This window comes from Chiloscyllium punctatum, chromosome 5, assembly GCF_047496795.1.
Source record: "Chiloscyllium punctatum isolate Juve2018m chromosome 5, sChiPun1.3, whole genome shotgun sequence".
NCBI lineage: Eukaryota > Metazoa > Chordata > Chondrichthyes > Orectolobiformes > Hemiscylliidae > Chiloscyllium > Chiloscyllium punctatum.
The window spans coordinates 20,777,134-20,800,746 of NC_092743.1; the positions used below are offsets into that span (position 1 = coordinate 20,777,134).

Below are 23,613 nucleotides of genomic sequence, written 5' to 3' on the forward strand. Positions count from 1 at the left end.
TGCATGCATACAAGGTGCATACATTCTGGGAAATACAGAGTAGGAAGTTACATCCGGGGATAAGGTTAACAGACTAAAGAGTGACAATAGCAAATTTGTTTCCTCATTTGTTATTCAAACTGCGAAGATGTTAATTTGACTTTCATTCACAGTGCACTGATGCCAAATAACTTACAATTCAGCTTTGCTTATCAAAGTCTTTACTTATGTGTGTGTTGGATAAATGATGGTTTTCATCTGATGCTTTGTTAATCATATTGGCCTAGTTGCTTTAGAGTCTTTTTCTTTTCTCTAACAATGATTTTTACTTTACTATAGAAACTGCAGTCAGCATCAAGGGCAATGGTTGTTTTGCATGTTCTCATTCACGTGACCAAACCTTCAACTACAGATTCACATCCACTCAGTTATAAGGACTGAATAGTTAAACCCAAACCTCTGCTCACCCATATAAATGGGAGCTTAGTTGTACAATCCTCAGACCAGGGCTGCTGAGGCAGTCTTTAGTAGCTTTTAACCTCCCCTCCCAAGCCCACTCCCCTGCCAACACCCACCGTCTTACCCTATTGTAGCTTCCAACCTGAGCAGCATTTACCTTTCGACTGATCCCACAAAGTTGTTTCCTCAGACTGCTGTACCCCATTAGGTGTAGGTGATTGCTCTGGGGTCATAAACTCAATTCTGGCCTGTGAACAGAAAGACGATTAATCAAAAACCAAAAAAAAAAGCAAACTTTGAGTCAATTAGCCAGAATATCCGCCTGAACCATGCCCATCTATCAGGCAAATAATTGACCCGATAAGTCTTCAATATGTTAGCAGGAAGGCCCAGGTCCATTACAAGCTGGAGGAGGACTGCGGTCCTCACAGTGCTGGGTAAAACATCAAATATGCAGGACACACAACTGTAACAAGTATTAGGCCCTTGGCTTTTTCAAATTGAGGAGGTGTTTGAGGAGCCTTCTCTGCAATAAGCAAAAAACCAACCAGCAACAGTGTGCAGCCAGTCAGAGAGAACAAGCTGCTCCAAACTCTGCATTCAAATCACACAGTCCGCTGTAAACTGCAGGGCGATAATACTGAAACCCAAGGTCCAATACCAAGTACCACTGGCACATAGCTCCTTCCTCATTTACACAGCATACTTGTTTTGGGCCAATTATTCTATTTCATGCAAATATTTATTCCTTTTTTTACTGATTGCACAACAACATAACAGTATCTGTAATGCAGTAGTTGCTTCTGGAGGCTGGATTCACACCAGTCGCAGTACCCAGGTTGCTATTTGAATCAGCACTCTTTCATATTCACCAGCACTTGGATGAAGCACTAAAGGTGACAAGAACACAGAATATACTCTGGTTGGAGAGTTTCAATGTCCATCATCAAAAGTGCCTCAGCAGTACCACTACTCACTGGGGTGACCCACTCCTCAAGGATTGTGCTGCTTGACTGGGTTTGTGGCAGGGATGTGTGAGACAACCAACAAGTGGGGGAAAAAAAAACATACTTGATCTCATCCTCACAAGTCTGTCACAGATAATACGGTGATATCCACTTTATTGGTAGGAGTTACCTTTGCACAGTTCTTGGAAAGAAAGTCCCATTGAAGATCCCCTCCATTGTGTCACTGTCATTATACACAACATGAGAGGTTCAGAACAGCTCAGAACTGAGATAGCATGAGGTGCAGCATCAACAGAATTGTGAACAACTCATTCTACCCCCTTACGGACCAGGAAGGTCCCAACTCCACCATCACCATCAAGCCAAGGAATTAACCCTGGTTCGTTGAAAAGTGCAGGAGGACCTGCCAAGAGCAGCACCAACCATATCAAGAAAAACCGTGAAGCTATCAAACAGGACCACTCATATGCTCAATAGTGGAAGCAGCATGTGGCAGATGAGGCTATGCAATCCCACAACCAACAGATCAGATCTAAAGCTCTGCATTCCTGCTACATCCAGTCCTAAACGGTTGTGGAAACCTAAAGAATTCACTGGAAAAGAGGTGCCACAAATGGCCCCATTCTCAATGATGGGGGAGCCCAGCACAGGCATGCAAAAGGCAAGGTTAGAAGTTTTACGACAATCTTCGGCCAGAAGTCCTGAGTGGATGATCCATCTTGGCCTCCTCCAGAGGCCCCCAGGATCACAGACGCTATACTTTCCACTCTCGCTTCCTTCAATATCCTTGGAGGTACTTCATCTGGTCCTAGGCCCTTATCAAGTTTATAGCATATCCATTACAAGTAGCCAAGCAAGGACACTGTAGTGTGTAATGAGGTGAGAGTGGCACTGGGAGCTGTCAATGTTGGATCAGAAACCGAAGAGATTCATGAATTGTGTTCACTCATTTACCACCATGTCAAATCAAAATTAGAAATTGCTGGAAAAGCTCAGCAGGTCTGGCCACATCTGTGGACAGAAATCAGTTAACGTTTTGGATCAAGTGACCATTCCTCTGTGATCCCTTGACCCAAAACACTAACTCTGATTTCTCTCCACAGGTGCCGCCAGACTGGCTGAGTTTTTCCAGCAATTCCTATTTTTGTCTCAAATTTACAGCATCTGCAGTTCTTTTGGCCTTTATGTCAAATCAAAAAAAAAATCTTTCGTGTTGAGCCTCAGTTTATGAAATTGCAATTAGAATCAAGGCCGAGAGAGTGTAGTTTGGGTGGAGTGGTCAAAGCTTAGTGCAGCCATGACCTTACTCAGTAGCACAGCAAGGCAAGGTTGCTGATAACCTAATCATACTACCTGTTGAAAGAAAAGGTAGACTTACGGAACAAACAAAAAAAGAAACCAAATCAGAAAAGAAAGTTATTAACAAAGCAAACAATTAAAACAGAAACTGAAAAGGAAAAAAGCAAATAATATATTGCCTTCAAAATGTAGCAAAAAAGCTCCAATTAAAGCTTTAAGCCATGAGCTTAAATTACCAATTACCAATTACCAAGAGAAAAAAAACATTTACGTGCAGATCGAAAAGGCAAACCAGTTTATGGGCAAGAAGCAATATGTATTCTGTTAAGATATTACTTACAGTGCTTGGCTCCTGGTCAGGATATAGGTGGATGCTCACTACAGGTTCAACTTCACAGTCGCACACCAAGAAAGACCCATCATGTCCAGAGTATCTGCCAGGCATCTTGGAAGTGCAGTTCCAATGCTATGCCACACAATCCACCAGCAAACTAATCCCTGCAATCTATCTAGCCAGCTTATGAAGCTCTATTGTTTCTTTCTATTTTAGTCAACTCAAATTCCATGCACATGGATTTGCATATTAATGGAAATATGGAACCATTCTTCGATCTCAATCAATTTTGTGCTGGGAACTCGGGAGAAAGGTTGTAGTGTGCAATGGCCCCTTGAGAGAAATGTTTTCCAAGACAACGCTTACCTTTCTCGTGTGAGACAGGATCTCAAACTTGAAGTGAAGCTCTTCGAAACTGGAATCTAGAAATTAGGTGGAACATCTAAAAATGCATGTGGTTGTGTGCAGATTGTAATCAGTCAGCCTACTCACAAGCTAGGAAAATAGATGCAAAGATCCTAGCAACCATAAACAACAACACCGATGACTATCGGTTAGCCCAGTGTAGTTAGCTATTGAGGTATCTATTTTGTAGCAAAGTTCAAGACCTGTAATATTTTAGCACCTAACGGAAAGCCACATACTGTAGTACCACAATTTCCAACAGTTTTATTTTCCCTGGACATTATTGTGCTACATATGTCTCGATTGATACATGTATTATTTGCTCCTTCATTGCCTTACTTGACAATCCAAGAGATCGCAGATCAGCTTATAATACTGAAGCTAATCATCTGACAAACACACTTGTTCGCCAAGCTTCCTGCTGATTACTTTACCTCTGCTTTCCCAGGGCTCCAAGTTGATGCATTATGTAGCACCATAATATTTTGCTTCCCAGAATCAGGGAAAGTGTGTGGTATCGTTACAATATAAGCACATGTGACTCATTACAGCTCTTTAGGTGTACGGGAAACACAACTGATATGATCTCAACCTTTCAACTGAAGAGGTTGCCTTGGCACCTATTAGCATCTACCATGGAGAGGGAGAGGACGAGGAAGAGAATCTGTCCTATTCATATACCCATCCAGATGCCTTTTAAATGTTGCAATTTTACCAGCCTCCACACTTCCTCTGGCAGCTCATTCCATACATGTACCACCCTCTGTGAAAAAGTTGTCCCTTAGGTCCCTTTTATATATTTCTCTTCTCACCCTAAACCCATGCCCTTTAGTTATCGACTCCCTGACCCCAGGGAAAAGACTTTGTCAATTATAGTATCCATGCCCATCATGATTTTATAAACCTCTATAAGGTCACTCCTCAGCCTCTGATGCTCCAGGAAAAACAAGCTCCAGCCTGTTCAGCCTCTCCCTATAGCTCAAATCCTCCAACTCTGGCAACATCCTTGTAAATCTTTTCTGAATCGTTTCAAGTTTCACAACATCCTTCCTATAGGAAGGAGACCAGGATTGCACACAATATTCCAACAGCGGCCTAACCAATGTCCTGTACAGCCACAACATGACCTCCCAACTCCTGTACTCAATACCCTGACCAATAAAGAGAAACATATCAAATGCTTTCTTCACTATCCTCTCTACCTCGACTCTACTTTCAAAGTACTATGAACCTGCACTCCATCCTGGAGCACAGACATTGCAAGGGGATCTCATCACACTGTTTCACACTGTTCAACTGATTTGGACGAGTGGCAAATTTAAAAAAAGGCCTATTTCAATGAAACAGAGGGTCAAGCACAGTGGCTCAGTGGTTAGCACTGCTGCCTCACAGCGCCAGGAACCTGGGTTCGATTCCAGACTTGGGTGACTGTGTGGAGTTTGCACGTTCTCCCTGTGTCTGCAGCAGTTTCCTCCCACAATCCAAGAATGTGCAGGTTAGAGGAATTGGACGTGCTAAATTGCTTATAGTGTTCAGGGACATGTAGGTTAAGTGCATTAGTCAGGGATAAATGTAGACTAATATAGCAGGGGAATGGGTCTGGGTTGGATACTATTCAGAGGGTCCATATGGACTTGTTGGGCCAAATGGCCTGTTTCCACACTGTAGGGATTCTATGATATTTACCAAAAAGATATAAAAAGAAAACATTTGGAATTACAGACATCAATCAGCTTCTGAAAAAGAAAGGCTGTTGTCACTTTTGTGACTTCAATGCATGCTCTCACCTGAAACATCAATCCAGCAGCTTTCATGTATTCCCAGCATTTCCTGTTTTTGTTTCCAATTTCTACCACTTATTGGCTTTGTTTAAAAAAAAACTCCCTTGCCTACTTTTGCAGCTTTTCATTCAAATCCCATATTTCCTTTCTAAAACTGTTAAGTCAAAATGGTTTTAAAGATTAAAGTAAGCAAGACAACTGACTCGTCATCCTTTCAGATCATTGCTTCACAAAGCTGCAGTTATTGTATTAGACATTGTTAATCTCTTTCTGTGGGTGTTTCCCATGTTGCTCATGCTGATCTTTATAGCACCAGAAACAAAGGATTAAGTTGTGGTATCTTGGGAAGCATTGGCTTCTCGAATAAGTAATCAAATTAACCATTAACTACATATGTTACAATCATTACTATCAGAGAGGAAAAAGACCTATTTTCTGATTCAGCGTCAGAATAACAAAATTCAGATGCATCTTTATTAAGAATCATAGAATGGTTACAGGGCTATAGGAAGCCATACAGTCATTATGTTTTACCAGTTCCATTCGAGACCAGATGCTCTCTGCTATTTCCAAATAGCACTGCAGGTACACCTTAACCTCAAAAGCTGCATCAATTCAAGAGGGCAACTCACCACCAGAGCACCTAGAGATGAACAATAAATGCTGGCCTAGCAGAGATATAGCACACATTTAACCCCAGGTGACTCTCTTCCTTTCCACACACCTCTGTAAATGGTTTCTCTGCTCAGGTGCTCATCCAATTTCCCTTTTGAAAACCATGATTGTAGATAAGATCTAGGAGCAGGAGTAGGCCATTCAGCCCCTCAAGCCTGCTCTGCCATTCAGTACGACCATGGCTGATCTCATCTCAGCTTTAGCTCCACTCTCCTACCTGCTCCTCATAACTCTTCAAATGATATCCATTAAAAATCTACTTATCTCTTCCTTAAAATTTACTCAACATCCCAGTGTCTGCCGTATTCTAGGGGAGTGAATTCACGAGCCTTTGAGAGCAGTAATTTCTCCTCAGCTCTGTTTTTATTCTGTAACCTCTTATTCTAAAACTATGACCTCTCATTCTACATTGTCCAAGAGGGAACATTGCCTTGATGTCTACCTTGTCAATACCCTTTAGCATCTTAGATACCTCAATTAGATGTCCTCTCTTTAAACTTCCTTCACCATATTGTCAGGCAGAGTACTACAGATCCTAACCACTTATTGTGTACATTTCCCAGCGTCGATTCTTTAACCAACCACCTTAAAAACTGGCAACCTCTCGTTCTCAGATTTTCCACCAATGGGAATAGTTTTTCTTCAGCCGAGACCCCTCCTGGCTATGAACTGATCTGACAACGTTCCTCTCACCATTATCTTCCCTAAGGAGAACAAGCACAATTTTGCCATTGTATCCATATATCTGGTGTTCCTAATTCCTGGAATCGCTCCCATAAATGTTTTCTGCAAACTCAATAAAGTTTGATATTCCTTGAATAGTTGGCTGCAGAGACTCACATACAATATTCTAGTTGGCATTGTTACTGGAATGTAACTTATATTTCCAGTCTTCATTTATAAAACCGCCCCCCACCCCCCACATCCCACTAGGCTTCCATAGGTAGGATTAAACGCTTCATTAACCAGAATCTGACTGGACTTGCCATATGAACACTGTCTACAAATGCATGTCAGGGGCTTGACTTTCTGCATTAAGTAACTCATCTCCTGCCTCCACAAAGTCTGCCACCCTTTTATAAGGCACAGCTCAGCAGTGTGATGGAATACCAACCACTTGCCTGGATGGGTGCAGCTCCAACAACACTCAAGAAGTTTCAGAGCATCTAGGACAATGCAGCTTGACTGGGACAACATCCACCACCGATGCTGAGTAGCAGCAGTGTGCATTATCTACAGGATGTACTGCAACACCTCACCAAGGCTCTTCCGACAACACCTTTCAAAGCTGCAACCTCCCACAACTAAGAAGGAGGAGGCCTGCAGATCCATGTGGACACCACCAGCTGTAAGTGTCCCTCCGAATCACACACCATCCCGACTTGGAACCATATCAGCATTCCTTTGCTAGGTCAAAATCTCGGAACTCCCTTCCAGCCCTCTACATGCAGCAATTCAAGATGGCGACACATTAACCCCTTTCTCCAAGACAATGGGGGGTGGGAAATAAATACTGGCCCAACCAGCAACGAGCACATCCCATGAACAAATTAAAACAAATACTGTGCTGCTACCTTCAATAATTCATGCACATACGCCTCCCCGTGACTTCGTTCCTACATCCCCTTTAGAGTGGCATCCTTTGTTTTCTATTGCCCCTTCTCATTCTGCCAAGCCAAATGTGATTTCTACTCTCGGAGGCCTTTGCTCTTGATTGCTCTTCTCTGCACCACGATGAGAGGCTGAATAGGCTGGAGCTATTTTCCCTGAAGTATCACAGGCTAAGGTGTATCAGTCTATAACATCATGAGGGGCATGTATTGGGTGAATAGCCAGGGTCTTTTCCCCAGGGTAGGGGAGTCCAAAACTAGAGGGCATAGGTTTAAGGTGAGAGGGGAAATATTTAAAAGGGACCCAAGGGGCAATGTTTTCATGCAGTGGGTGGTGCGTGTATGGAATGAGCTGCCAATGGAAGAGATGCAGGCTGGTACAATTACAGCATTTAAACAGTATCTGGATGGTATATAAAGAGGAAGGGTTTAGAAGGATACAGGCCAAATACTGGCAAATGGGACTAGATTAATTTAGGATATCTGGTCAGCATGGACAAATTGGACCGAAGGGTCTGTTTCTGTTCTGTACATCCCTCTGACTCAATGGTATCAGCTGATAAAATTAATTTGGACAAATACAACTTAGGTTTGAATTTGTGTGTTTATTAAACTTTGCTGTCCACCAGCCTGACCTTGGGCTGTGAGATCATCTGTACAGCAGATTTGTATTTAATCTTGCAAGAATCATGTGGTGGGAGAGTTTGTGGTGAATTGAATTTACAATAGCAGCTTTTTCCTCAGCCGTGGATATAACGTCCTGTCACAGGAAGCTAAAATCACCTACGCTGTGAGCTCACAACAGTTATCCCCAGCAGACTAAATGGAGTCAGGGAAAAGGCAGCTGGGGATATGAAAGAAAGCTGGCAGGCCACAATGGATGTTATTTTCATACTCATGGTATCCCTGCTCTAGGTTCTCTGCTGTGAGGCCTGTTCCAGCCTGGATGCGCTGCTGCTCAGTACAAAATGCTGTTTTGTCAATCTTCAGCAACTTTGTCAGAGTGCTGCGGACAGCTCACTTTTGTGCTTCATTCAGGCTCTACAGCAGTGAATTATAATGTGTTATGAGCATCAATAGCCCTCCAATATATTGCCCAAACACAATCCCAAATACTCAGCTTTATGGGAAAATACTGTCCTTTCCCAAAACTCATACACATTTTGGAGGAATCGTAGAATCCCCACAGTATGGATGCAGGCCATTCAGCCCATCAAGTCCACAGGGACCCTTCAACGGGCACCTCACCCACACCCACTCCCCTTACCCCATCCTTGTAAGCCTACTTTTCCCATGGTCATCCCAACTGACCTACACATTCCTGGACACTGTGGGAAATTTAGCATGGTCAATCCACTGTTTCCTGCACATGTTTGGACTGTGGGAGGAACCGGAGCACGTGGAGGAAACCCACGCAGACACGGGAAGAATGCTCAAACTCCACACAGTCACCTGAGGTAGAATGGAGTCCAGATCCCTGGCACTGAGGTAGCAGTGCTAACCACTGAGCCACCCCCAAATGAAATCACTGGTGAAAAAAAAGTGGGAGAGAGAACACGGTCTCCTTTGTTCAAATATTGAGTGTGACTGTGCCTTACGCTATTGCCCTGCAGTGGAATTAGCTAATGTTGTGGGTGGGTAAATGAAGCTTGAAGCATTGTGGTGTGCATGATCCATTACCACATCAAGCACTGCATTTATCCATTTACACAACTGACGACCGCTTATACAATAGGAAGGCTAAAGCTTTCAGTCTATAACAATTCTCTTCTTCAACCAGGACTTCTGGTCACTCATTCTAAATAACTCTGCATTCATTCATTTCAGATCATATCCCTGAAGTACTCTGGGATGATTTTTGTGAGTTAGAAAAAGATCCAATTAAAAAACCATCTTTCTTTCTTTGTTAACTCAAAGAAATGGAAGAGACTACTCAGACCCTCGTGCTTCACTCGATAATATGCATCTCTGTGGTGTGTTATTGTGCTTGAATTTTAAAAAAAGTATATGGGGCACCTCTAGCCTTCTGTTTGAAGGAAACGTTCAGCCTGTGAGTTCACAGAACTGGTAAAAGCATGCAACGGAATTGGGATGATTTGAACCATCCCATTCTGCAGATGAAATCTTCAGAAAACAAAATTGGACCATGTTTTCAGACTGGAAATAAACTAATAACAATTGTTACTAAGTTCAAGTTCCATTCAAAGGCCAAGTTGTCAGTCACTTTCATATTACAAGGAAACAATAAGCAGAGTTTCCCATCGTGAACGGTTTATGGCTTGATTCGAACGAAAGATCACTGGACAATGGTTCCAATTAGGTTTTAGCAGCTTAATTTTGAATTTGAATTTGTTTTACTTCAGGGAGGCAGCCTTTTGTTACGGTCCAGCCTGGAAACTGCTGGCAACATGACGTTTAAACACTGGGAGAAACTGTGCAATAGTGGCTAACGATGACCAGGGATACAGTGCTCAGCTCCTGTTGTTTCACTTCTGAACGCAACCTATGGAGGGTTAGATGTTCAACTCTTCTGTTAGGATTATTTAGCCAATCAAATGGACATCTAGAAGAGGAATAGGCCCACATCACAAAAGTGGATGCAATTTTCATTACAATACAAGCAATGGAGATAGGGTGAGACATAATGGCCTTGCCAACAGATTTGAATGTTTTGGAAATGCTGGTGTTGGACTGGAGTGGACAAAATTAGAAATCACAACAGGAGACGACAGGTGGTTGTCTCCCCGACGATGGAGCAGCGCTCCGAAAGCTAGTGCTTCCAAATAAACCTGTTGGGCTATAACCTGGTGTTGTGTGATTTTTAAGCAGGTTTTGAAACCAGTGTAAATGTAAAACGAAGGGGCAGCCTGCCCACTGTTTACAATGCAATCCTGCGCAGCCCGAGTTCAGGACTACTAGCAGCCACCACTCTGAATTGGCACTACTCAGTCCCTAAATGGTCAGCTCCTCAGAGAACTTCCTGCTACTGAAGGTCAAAGATGCCACCTCCTGTCTATTTGGGGCCAACTAGCAGTTAAATAACTACCATGTTCTTTACCCGAACAGGCCACCCCAACATTAATGGTCATAAAAACCAAACTGGCTCACTGATGAAATTTAAAACCCATTTTCCCATCCCTCAAATTTCTGTTCCAGCAACATCTGGTGAGTACCAACTCACTAGTACCCAGGACATCACATTTGCTGGCAAACTCGTGAAGTGGCTGAGCAAGACACTCACTGATCCTCCATGTTGGAACAATGACCACCATCATGGCAACTGGAAGGAAGGTGCATTCCATGACGAGGACAGTTAAAATAGGAAATGTTATCTCACTCTCCCACCCACACAATTCACAATCAATTATTTCAAGATCACAGTTGTTTGATGTCCTGGACAGTACAATCAAAGGCTTAGAAATGAAAGGCATGCAAGTTTCCAGATATCAAACAGAGCATTCGTAAGAGTATGATCAGCAACAAAAGGAATTCACAGGGAATACAGTTTCCATTCATTCCCCCAGTGAGGATGGTATCTTAGAGATGTAAGACATGCATATTTCCTCCAACACTAAACCAACCTTACACATCATCACTACAGCCCACTGATTCAGTTTGTTATGTTTCCTTGCCAAACTAGCTCTCTTGTTGCCTCCCTCTGTTGCCATCTTCTCTTCTATTTCACGTACTGTCCCTCATCTCCTTCAATCTTTTATTCATTCTCTTCGATTGCTTTTCCAGACCAAAGTACAGCCCGGTGGCTCAGTGTTTAGCACTGCTGCCTCACAGCGCCAGAGACCCAGGTTCGGTTCCCACCTCAGGCGACTGTCTATGTGGAGTTGCACATTCTCCCCCTGTCAATGTGGGTTTCCTCTGGGTGCTCCAGTTTCCTCCCACAATCCAAAAGTGTGCAGGTCAGGTGAATTGGCCATGCTAAATTGACCATAGTGTTAGGTACATTAGTCAGGAGTAAATCTAGGGTAGGGGTGGATTACTCTTTGGAGGATTAGTCTGGGTGGATTACTCTTTGGAGGGTCGGTGTGGACTTGTTGGGCCAAATGGCCCGTTTCCATACTGTAAAGAATCTAAAAACAAAGGATCCTTGATAATGTCCAAGCCTTACCCCCACTCAGTGGTGCTTAGTCTTAGAAAAATCTCATACACTATAAACCTAAACAGCCCTGTGTGTCAGCAATAGATAAATTAAGTAATAGGTTACCTTACTTATTCGGGGAATAGAGTCGGATTCATACAAGGTTGTGTCAAAAGCCTCATCTGACAGATTGCAGGTTAAACTTCATTAAAGGTAATAGGGATTGTGTTTCAAAAAGTATCCCATTGGTTATAAAGTGCTTTGAGATGTGTGGAATTGTGAAAAACACCAATGAAATGCAAGTCTTTCTCTCCTTTAGTCACCACCACACAGAAAGCATCGCTGCTCAAGGGTAGAAATGATGAGGAATCTTGAGTTTGGGAAACATTTGTCATCAAAAATAGTGGAGGAAATGAATGGAGTTTCCCCAGAAATAGTAAGACATCCAGCTGAAGTTGAAGACTTTCCATATTCATAAACAATATAAATTCAGGCATCGGAGGTTGGGGTCAAAGTTTGCAGATGGTGTCAATTGACAGGATACAGTTTGTGGGTGTGGAGGTTTGCACCAGAATATAAGACGACAAACAAACTTACAGAGTGGAGCAAACAACGCCTCTTACGTTCAAAACAGCAAAGTACAAGGTGGTTTTTCTCGATGAGATAAAAGAAAAAGAGACAGCTGATTCCTGGAGAAGCAAGGCACTAAATAGGGCAAAACTGCAAAGAGAACTGGGATAGAAAGAACTTTCAGCCAATTTCCAAGTCAAAAACATTTGACTGGCTGCAAAGTTTACTATACTAATCTCCAGGTTCATTTCCTGCATATCAGCAAACTGTAAATATGGACATAAGAATATCATGCTGGTATGCATTGAGATTATGAACACTGCAGAATAACATTTGCAATCTAAGTCTATTCAGTCTTAATGCACTGCTGCTTCTGTTCCTTCTGTAAACAGTATTGAGCTCCTGAGGTTTCTGGTCACCAACTCAATGGGAACACATTGTCAAAATGACCCAGACAGGTCACTTCCGGAAACCTAATGAAGGCTGCCATCCGGAATTATTCTACTTCCCATGATCCTGCTCAAAAGAGATCCCGTTACTGTACTTCAGTGTTGGGGAATTTGACAAATTATTTACAATGATGAACAGACACTCTTGTGATTTTCTTGAACTCGATGTGTCAGCATTGTGGCAGAATCAGGAATCAATTCCCAACAGGATCAGTTACATTGTCAACATTTCCTGCACCATTTTCGGAAGTATTCCATTGGCTATAAAACACTTTGACGCATGCCAAGGTCGTGAAAGGTACCACATAAATGCAAGTTCTTTCTTTTTCTCTCCCACCTCCCACCCCCGAAACAATTCAACTTTCACTAAATGTCCCCAACCCCACCCCCTCCACAAACTTATAAAAACACAAAACGGGAGAAAGAGAAACTTGCACAGGTTGGAGGTCAGGAGTCATTCTCACACTCCCATCAGGTATCTCTCATCTTGAATCCTGTTTTGCCCAAGATTCATTTATATGTCAAGTGGATGGTACGGTGGCTCAGTGGTTAGCACTGCTGCCTCTCAGAGCCAGGGACCAGGGTTCAATTCCAGCCTGAGGCGACTGTGTGGAGTTTGCATATTCTCCCTGTGGGTTTCCTCCGAGTGCTTCAGTTTCCTGCCACAGTCCAAAGATATGCAGGTTGAATGGATTAGCCATGGGAAATGCAGGGTTACAGAATAGGATGGGTTTGGATGGGATGGGCTTTGGAGGGTCAGTGTGGGCTCGATGGGCTGAATGGCCTGCTTCCACAATGGAGGATTTCTAGGATTCTACTGTTGCTTAATTGGTTCGTTGTCACAAGCAAGACGACCCAGTTACCAGCTTGAAAATAAGGACATAAAAACAGGGTCTGATGCTGTCATCGCAGTCACAAAATATCCAACCTCCAGTCTGCGAAACACTTTTTGGGTTTTTGATTGAGGAACCTAGGCCATATGACCTCAGTCCACAGAGGAGAGATTTATAGAGCACAATCACATCCTCTCTATATATTCGTCAAATCTCAGGGACTAGTTGTGAGAATCTTTCAAGAGTAGAAACAAGGATTGAAGGAGGCTTTTAGGCCCATCGTGCACATTCCTGGAGATTCCACTAAAGATCTTTACTTTAAGGATTCAGCAATTTGCACCTGCTTGCAAAGACCAGGGAATTGTATTACATCCAAGTGAAAGCAGACATTCTCATGAGAAAATGACCATCTGCCTCCCTGGAATAAAATAAAGAGTTGCCAGTGCAGAAGCTCTGAAACCCAGACCAGCATTTACTGCCTATCCCTCAGGCTACAAAGTAAAAGCTGAAACAGGAATCCAAAGCGATTGGATTTTGTGACGTTCTGGTTTTAATGAAGATGAGGGGTAGGGGAGAACAATCAAACCACTCCAGGAAAACAGATGAAACAAAAAATAGAAAATGCTGGAGAAACTCAGCAGGTCTGGCAGCAACAGCGAGGAGAAAGAGACAATCAATGCTTCAAGTCCAGTGACTCTCCATCAGAAAGGCTTTTCTTCTTAGCCTTTAGATATGGGCAATAAATGCTGCTCCCGAATGAATGACAAAAACAAAGCCTATGACACGACCTTTGCACACATCCTTTTGGGAGTTCAATTGAAACCACTCTCTCTAGTCGTAGGGATCTGTCAATTTATCCTGTACCGTCTCAGACCTCTCTCTTCTTGACTCTGATCTCCAGCACCTGCAGTCCTCTCGCTCTCCCTCTCTGTTCTTGCGCCACCTTTAAACCCATTCCATTTACACTGCCTTAGAATTATTTATACCTCACAGTGTACATCTCAGCAGTAAAATTTCATGTATTATGTACCTCCTGTATGCTTCAGATTGCGTCATCTAAAGTTTATTACTTCTCTCTGGGTTTACTACATCCCTATGTATTATGTCATTCAGATCCTAAGAAGTTACATCCCATGCACTGAAGCCCTGGCCACAACCTTACAGCACAGCCCAGTTTGATGCTGTTTCATTGCATCTTCCTCGAAGGGCCCTGTGTTTTCAGGACATAGTTCCACAGTCACAACCAGATTCCAATCTTCAATGAGCATCTCATTCAGACACTTAGTCACTGCATGAGCATGAGAATATTTTCAATGCCTGGTCAGGTTGTTATGCCTAACTTGCTACGTCACACATATCTCCCAGATTGCTACACTATGACAACACTTTAATTAAATGTATGCTATTGGCTGCAAGTTGCTTTAAAGCGATTGTGAAACAAAACTGACCTTATACAGGCCGCTCGCTGTACTTACTGGAGTGTCAGTGAGACCGAACACGTCTCGAACATCCCGGACTGGCTGTTTGTTCTTCCTCCGGGTGGTCTGGGTGTAGGTGTCCAGTCGGCGCTGGACGGCTTCAGCCTGCGCTCGGGTCAATGTGGACAACAAAGCCATGCCATCCTCTCCTGCCGAGCCTGAGACCAAGGTGGAGAGGCCTACCTCCTGCAACCACTCTGCTTCCATCTCCCCCTCTGCAAAGCAACACAAGGTCACGCTTATTAAAGTTCAAAAATCCAACAATCTAAAGCAAGAAGCTTCAAAAAGAAAACAATGTAGACAGTGTCTGTGGTGTACAGATTGACAGCACAGGTACAGGCCTTTCAGCCTGAGTCAGTTATGTTCTTCATTGGCCTTCTCCCACTCCTCTTCACTTTAAGCGATCAGATTATCAGAGTTAAACAACAAACTGTGGATGCTGGAGACCTGAAACAAAAAAGAGAAATTGCTGGAGAAACTCAGCAGGTCAGACAACATCCAGCATCTGCAGTCCTCACTTTCTCCTTTAACATCAGTGGAGGGAAAGCTTCTGATGAAGAGTCACCAGACTTGAAACGTTAACTCTGCTTTCTTCCCACAGACACTGCCAGACCTGTGAAATTGTCAAAGTACATGGGAGAGGAAACAATGGCTATCCTTCAGGGAGGATGGGACCTTTCACTAATTGACTAAGCCTCTCTCTGTCTATGCAATGATAGTGCTTGAGAGTATTTCCCAGTCCCTTCTCAATATTTTTTATATTATTCAGTTAAGAACATAAGAACTAGAATCAGCATTAGGTAATTCACCCTCGAATGTGATCTGCCATATCATATGATCATGGCTGATCCCATCTCAGCCTCAACTCTCCTTTCTACCCCCTCCCAATAACCCTTTCACCCATTGCTAATTAATAATCTGTCTATCACCTTAAATGTATTCAGTATTCCAGCCTCCACCACACTTCAAGTGAGTTAATTCCTTTGAAAGAAGCAATTTCCCCTCATCTCTTTCAAATCTGCCACTCCTTTAGCCTAAAACTATGACCTCTTGTTCTAGACTGTCCCACAAGCAGAAACGTCCACTCTACTTTGTCAATCCCATCTTATATACTTCAATTATATCTCCTCTTAAACTTCTAAACTCTAGTGAACATCGGCCTAAATTGCTCAACCTCTCTTCATAAGACATAGAAACATGCCAAATAGGAGCAGGAGTAGGCCATTCGCCCCTTTGAGTCTGCTCATCATGATCATGGCTGATTATCCAATTCAACAACCTGTTCCCACTTTTCCCACCGAGCTTTTGGTCCCTTTAGCCCCAACTTCTACATCCAATGCCTTCTCGATGCTTTGGCCTCAACCACTTTCTGTAATAGCAAATTCCACAGGTGCACCATTATCTGGAGGAAGGAATTCCTCCACATCTCAGTCCAAAATGGCTGACCCTGTATCTTTAAACTGTGACTCCTGGTTCTTAAATCCCCAGGCATCAGGAAAATTCTCTCTGGAATTAATCGAGTGAACAGTCTATGAATTGTTTCCAATGCAATTACATCCTTCCTCAAGTAAGGGGACGAAAACTGTACGCTGTGTGATGTTAAACCTCATCACACAATGAAGCAAAGATGATGCCTACTTTGACTTGTCAGCGATTGGTCAGCTGTGTGTACTGATGGTTCTGAAAGTGGAGAGGGTCAGTGATTCAGGCCACAGCCTCTCTGAAATCCAGCAAGGAAGTGCCAAACAGGTTCTTCATGAAGAAGAACAGTGAGTACTGAAGAAACTCAGCAGGCCTGTATGGAGAAAATGGAGCTAATGTTTTATGTCTGTGTCATTCTCACGAAGGGGCATTTACATTAACTTTGGCTTTCTCTCCACAGATGCTGCCAGACCAGCAGAGTTTCTCCAGCACTTTCTGTTTTTGTCTCAGGTTTTCAGCATCTATGGCTCTTTGGACTTCAATGAAAGCCTAAAATAAAAACATTCATGGGATGTGGGTGTCACCGATGAAGCTCAGTGTTTCTTGCTCATTCTCAATTGCCCTGCAGAGGGTGGTAGCAAGTTGTCCTCCTCTACATAACTGTATCGATCGCTATGCCAATTCAGAGAGCAGTTAAGAGTCAACGACATTTGCGTGGACCTGGAGTCACATATCGGCCAAAACTGGGTGAGGTTTCCCTTGTCTGAAAGGACATCAGTGAATCAGTCTTGTGGTTTTGTGGGCATGATTACTGGGTTAGCTGATCCTCCTGGATTTATTAAGTGAATTTTATTTCCCTCGCCAGATTGATGGGAAGTGGACTCATCGCTTCAGGCTTCTGGATTACTCATCCACTCTTTCAACAGCAACAGCCAGAGCAGGGGTTGGGTTGTGGAGGGAGCTGATGTTACTGCTTTACTTGGTAGCCACAACCGGCATGTGGCCCTGCTAGGAACTTGCTTAGATAGCATTCCTGCCATCAATGTTTCCTTGTAATACATATCCACCAGGCTAGCCTCCAGCAGAACCAACATCTAACTTGTGACAACACAACGGTTCAATGGTTAGCACTGCTGCCTCACAGTACCAGGGACTTGGGTTCAATCCCAGCCTCAGGTGACTGTCTGTCTGTGTAGAGTTTGCACGTTCTCTTGTGGGTTTCCTTTGGGTACTCCAGCTTCCTCCCATGGTCCAAGGATGTGTGGGTTAGATGTGTTGACCGTGCTAAGCTGCCCTGTAATGTGCAGTCTAGGTGGGTTAGCTAGGGTAAATGTGGGGTTATGATGGAAGGATGGAACCCTGTTTGGAGAGCTGATGCAGACTTAATGGGCTGAATGGCCTCTATCTGCATTGTATGGCTTCTAGTCTTCAGCAGAATATGCATGCGCTTGATTGAATGGTATTGTTGAAATGTAGGAGCAGAAGTAGGCCATTCAGCCCATCAAAGTCTGTTCTGTCATTCAATAAGATCACTGCTGATCTGATAATCCTCAACCTAACTTCCCGCCTTTTCCCAAAAAAAAGCCTTTGATTCTTTTACGGATTAAAAATCTGTCCCTCTCAGCCTGGAATATACTTAGTCTCACAGCCCTGAGCAGTAAAGAATTCCACAAATTCATTAACCTCTGAGAAGAAATTCCTCCATTTCTGTGTCTTAAAAAGGCAATCCCTTCGTGCCCTCTGGTCCAAGTCTGTCCAACACTGGGAAACAGCCTTTCTGCATCTGCCTTGTCAAGTGCCCAAAGAACTTTATATGTTTCAATAAAGCTGCCTGTCATTCTTCTAAATTCCATTGATTACAGGCCCAACCTGCTCAACCTTCTCAAACAGGCCCTCCATACCTGGTAACAACCTGATGAACCTTCTCTGGACTCCCTCCAATACCGATATATTTTTCCTCAGATAAGGAACCCAAAACTGTTCACAGTATTCCAGCTGTGGCCTGACTAGAGCCATTTATAGTTTCAGCAAAAACCTTCCTACTTTTACTCTTGATTTCCTTTGATTTGACATACACTAATAAAGATAACCAGCCCTAAGCTAATGTAACCTATCAAATATCTCACACTTAAGTTAGCCTGGTATCTCTTAAGAGATACAGATGTCTCTTACCAAAGTGCAGATAAGATTAAGAGACAGCTAGAACTAACTAGGTCCTCCCTGAGAGCCAGTCTCTCAGTGAGTGGAGCTATACCAAGGCCTCAGAGTTAACACTTCCAGACTAACTATCTTGTACAATAGTTTGATTTCCCTCGCACAAGAGTGGAATCTGTTCTTTCCACACATCTTTTCCCGGTTGGTGCAATCATGTCACATTGTATTTTAAGAAGGCGCTCAATCACAACCTAGTCAAACAAAGCTAGATATCCCACAAATTTCAAGACGTTCCCATTATCAGAAGTATGGCAGGGTCATTTGTGTGTTTCCCGAAAAGCAGCATTTCCAAACCAAGAACTCATTAAACCAGTCATCATCGGATCTGCTGCCAATACTTTTCGTTTGGTTTCTCAATCGCAATCCAAGTTCTTTCCACTATTGAAAACTTTCCAAAATGTCCACTGCTCCTCTCCCATGTTGCTGGAATTGCGGACATGTTTTTATTTTAAAGTTTTGAACCTTTACCCAAAAAAGAAAGAAATAACGCCCCACCATCAGTAAACAGCTTGCAGCAGAAGCAAAATGCCAAGCTCTTTGCAGCATTGACAATGCATTTCTTCTCCAATTGGCAAGCATCCCGTAATGATTTGTTGAAAATTTTCTTCGATTACAATCTCGCAGGAAACTGAATTACTGAACTCGTTCTGGCCCATGTTCCTGTCACACATGATTATCATGTGTTGGCCAAGTTGCAGGGTCACCATAGTTCAAACTGACCACACATGCGGCAGGTCCCGATCCTTTTGACTCTTCATCCTGGGGACTTCTTCATTTGGTTCAACTTCTCCATTTCTCATCAAAATCAACTTCAACTTTAACGAGATCAGAAACAAGGCTGTCACCCCAACATTGCTCTCCAGTGAATTATTTTCTTCCCCTTCCTGAGGCTGTGCTCCATAACACCATAAGACATAGAAGTGGATATAAGGCCATTCGGCCCATTGAGTCCGTCCCGCCATTTAATCATGGCCGATGGGCATTTCAATTCCACTTACTCGCAGTCTCCCCACATCCCTTAATTCCTTGCGAGATCACGAATTTATCAATCTCTGCCTTGAAGACATTTAAAGTTCCGGGCTCCACTGCACTCCATGGTGATGAATTCCACAGGCCCACCGCTCTCTGGCTGAAGAAATCATTCCTCATTTACATTCTAAATTGACCCTCTCTAATTCTAAGGTTGTGCCCATGTGTCCTAGTCTTCCCGTCTAACGGAAACAACTTCCCAGCGTCCACCCTTTCTAAGCCATGCATTATCTTGTAAGTTTCTATTAGATCCCCCCTCAATCTTCTCAACTCTAATGAATACAATCCCAGGATCCTCAGCCGGTCATCGTATGTTAGGCCAACCATTCCAGGGATCATCCATGTGAATCGCTGCTGGACATGCTCCAGTGCCAGTATGTCCTTCCTGAGGTGTGGAGCTCAAAACTGGACACAGTACTCTAAATGGGGCCTAACCAGAGCTTTATAAAGTCTCAGTAGCACATCGCTGCTTTTATATTCCAACCCTCTTGAGATAAATGACAACATTGCATTCACTTTTTAATCACTGACTCAACCTGCAAGTTAACCTTCAGAGAATCCTGGACTAGCACTCCCAGAACCCTTTGTACTTTGGCTTTATGAATGTTCTCACCATTCAGAAAATAGTCCATGCCTGCATTCTTTTTTTCAAAGTGCAAGACCTCACATTTGCTCACGTTGAATTTCATCAGCCACTTTCTGGACCACTTTCCTAAATCTTTCTGCAGCCTCCCCACCTCCTCAGTACTACCTGCCTATCCATCTAACTTTGTATCATTGGCAAACCTCGTCAGAACGTCCCCAGTCCCCTCATCCAGATCATTTATATATGAAGTGAACAGCTGTAGCCCCAACACTGAACACTGCGGGACACCACTTGTCACTAGTGCCATTCCGAAAAAGAACCTTTTATCCCAACTTTCTGCCTTCTGTCAGACAGCCAATCCTCAATCCATGCCAGTAGCTCACCTCAAACACCATGGGCCCTCACCTTACTCAGCAACCTCCCATGAGGCACCTTATCAAAGGCCTTTTGGAAGTCTAGGTAGATAACACCCACTGGGTTTCCCTGGTCTAACCTACTTGTTACTTCTTCAAAAAACTCTAACTGGTTTGTGAAGCACAACCTCCCCTTACTAAATCCGTGCTGACTGGTTCTAATCAGAACCTGCACTTCCAAGAATTTAGAAATCTCATCCTTAACAATGGATTCTAGAATTTTTACCAACAACTGAGATTAGGCTAATCGGCCTATAAATTTTCATATTTTGTCTTGAAATTTCTTGAACAAGGGGATTACAACAGCAATTTTCCAATCATCTGGGACTTTCCCTGACTCTAGTGACTTTTGAAAGATCACAAACAATGCCTCCACCTTTTCCTCAGCCACCTCACTCAGAACTCTAGGATGTTGCCCATCGGGGCCAGGAGATTTATCAATTTTTAGACCTTTTAGCTTTTCTAGCACTTTCTCTTTTGTAATGGCCACCATATTCAACTCTGCCCCCTGACTCTCCTGAATTGTTGGGATATTACTCATGCCTTCCACTGCGAAGACTGACACAAAGTACTTTAGTTGTTCAGCTATTTCCTTATCTCCCAGCACTCGCCTTCCTGCATCAAATTGGAGCGGCCCAATGTCTACTTTTGCCTCTCATTTGTTTCTAATGTATTGAAAGAAACTTTTACTATCATTTCCAATATTATTGGCTACTTTACCTTCACATATGATCCTCTCCTTCCATATTTCTCTCTTTGTTATCCTCTGTTTGTTTTTGTAATCTTCCCAATGTTCTGATTTCCCAGTGCTCTTGGCCACTTTATAGACTCTCTCTTTTTCTTTGATACCTTTCCTGACTTCCTTTGTCAGCCACCCCGGATAATATGTCAGAAAGGAACACGCCTGCTGCTCCACTCTTGCGCCTTTTCAGCTTTCAGTTTACAATATTTTGCTGCAGACTATTCTTTTCTATTTGTGTCTACCAGGAGCTGTATCAGTGTGACCTTAGCTTTCCCTGGGTTTGGTCTGACTACTGTAGTGAGCTCCAGCTTCCTCTCAATGTCTGCCCTTTGGGAATATGTTTATCTGTGCAATAGTTACTGCAGCCCTTTTCGTGATTGTGAACCTAACCTTCACATTTTTCTTTCCTCTTTAAAACTATCGATAAGAAGAAAGCTCACACCCTGGGAGTAAAAGTGTGTATTGCTCTCACATCACATACGGAGTGTGCACAGTCTGCCCTGCCTGTCAAGTAAACCTTCTATTTCCCTTTTATCGTCCACCTTTCATTAATTCGGAGATCTCCAACTGGTCATGCCTATTGACTTCAAGCTGTGCACAGGAACAAGAGGTCCTCCCATTGCCATCACTTAGGCAAGGGGAGGGCAACTGAGTCTAAATGACGCCTGCTTGTGCCCAGTCAATTTGACTCAAACAGATTTTTTAAAAAACATGAGTTCATGTGCCAAAGGGGGCAGGGAACTGCTCACCGGAGAGGGGGAGCCCCACACATGCTCAGACTAGGCAGCAGCTAATACAAATGGGCTGAAGGGCAGCCATGAGCAGCTGAGTCAAAGTCACATCAAAACAAGAGGAGTGACAAAGCACGAGCTGTAACTGAACTGAAGGTACAGGCTCAGGATTTTCACAGATCAGCGGTTTGTGTCTTCATGTGAAATGTGTTCAAACATGTGTGATGTAGTAAGTCTGTGTGTGTGCCAGAGCACGTGTGCATGTCAGAGCATGCGAGAACGTGTGCGCATATGTGAGAGCATGCCTGTCTGTCAGAGAGCATGTATGGCTATGTGTCAGCATGCGTGGTTGTGTGAGAGCTCATGCTACCCATGTGAGTTCATATATATATATATGTGTGCGTGTGTGTGTGTACATACACATATGTCTGTGTATGTGAGCTCATATATCTGTGTGTGCATGCGCATGTGAGAGTGCGGAGAACAGGAATCGGATCAGCACTGAGCACATGCACTTTCCATGTGAAGGGGTGACAATATTGTGGGTTTAAGAGATGTTTTTTCTTACGAAGAAAGGTTGAGACAGAGATGTTGAGCAGTCCAATAAAGCAAACAGATTGTGGGGCCTTAGGTTTTTGTTTTAAATGTTGGAACAATAGAAGCAGCCTGAATGGGTGGGGCCAAGCTCCCAAAAAAAAGGATTTGAGTTTGTCTTTCAGTAACCTTTGGAGTTGTGAAAGCTGCTACATCTTTGTCTCTCTTTGTGAAAGCTAAAAACTGGAGTTCTCTTCCTGCTGCTAAAATTGCACGTAAGACATTATTTTGCTGAATTTGCCTTTGCTAAGGGCATTTTTATGGGATGTTACTATAGCGGAAAAGTTGCTGTTTAGTAGTTAAATAATCTAACATTCTGTTAAGTTTTCTAATAGAGTCAAGTTATTCTAATCATTCTTTCTTTTGTTTGCATTTTAAGTATAGTGTAAGAATAAAGTGTGGTTTGCTTCAAGCCTGGTAGTTTGACCAATCAAATTGCATCTGGAATGCAACACCTGGCACTTGCCTTTGAAATAAGAACATCAGTTCGGATCGAGGCTATCTCTTTGAGATGTTTCAAGGGGATCGGTCTGGTCCATACCAGAGGGAAACTTCAGTTTCAAATATTCAGGAGCAAGGTGGGGCAGAGAAAAGTTGAAAGTGATCACTGCTGTCGCCTGGCAGAGAACTCTAGGTGAAGAGAGGGTGGGCAGCACAGAGGGAGAGAGATCAGAAAGTGAAGAAAGGTAGGTAGAAGTCAAACATCATAGTGCTGTGTCCCCAGGCATCTACTGACGTTGTTCATCCTTTATTGCAGCTGCTGAGTTGCTTATCATAAAGCCCCAAGTCTCTTTACTCAGCCTTTGATACTGTGCCATGGTACCAGTGCTAGCACACCACAACGGGTAGCCGTGGCCTCCTGGATTCTATTGGATAAGGGTGTCTAAGTGCTAATTGTATCTTAAACGCCACCATAATGATGCCCACAGAGACCTGAAAACAGAACAGC

At 43.3% G+C, this 23,613-nt stretch overlaps 1 protein-coding gene across 8 annotated transcripts in view; it reads right to left on the reverse strand.

Annotated features, from left to right (window-relative positions):
• Nucleotides 1-23,613, reverse strand: part of arhgap28 (Rho GTPase activating protein 28) — a 165,018-nt gene that overhangs the window by 38,649 nt on the left and 102,756 nt on the right. For all 8 annotated transcript variants that reach the window (XM_072569888.1, XM_072569886.1, XM_072569887.1 and 5 more), the window contains 2 exons: nt 14,931-15,148; nt 596-686 (listed from right to left, as the gene is read on the reverse strand). In XM_072569888.1, the coding sequence (XP_072425989.1) occupies nt 596-686; nt 14,931-15,148 (309 nt within the window). The remainder of the gene's footprint in view (nt 1-595; nt 687-14,930; nt 15,149-23,613) is intronic.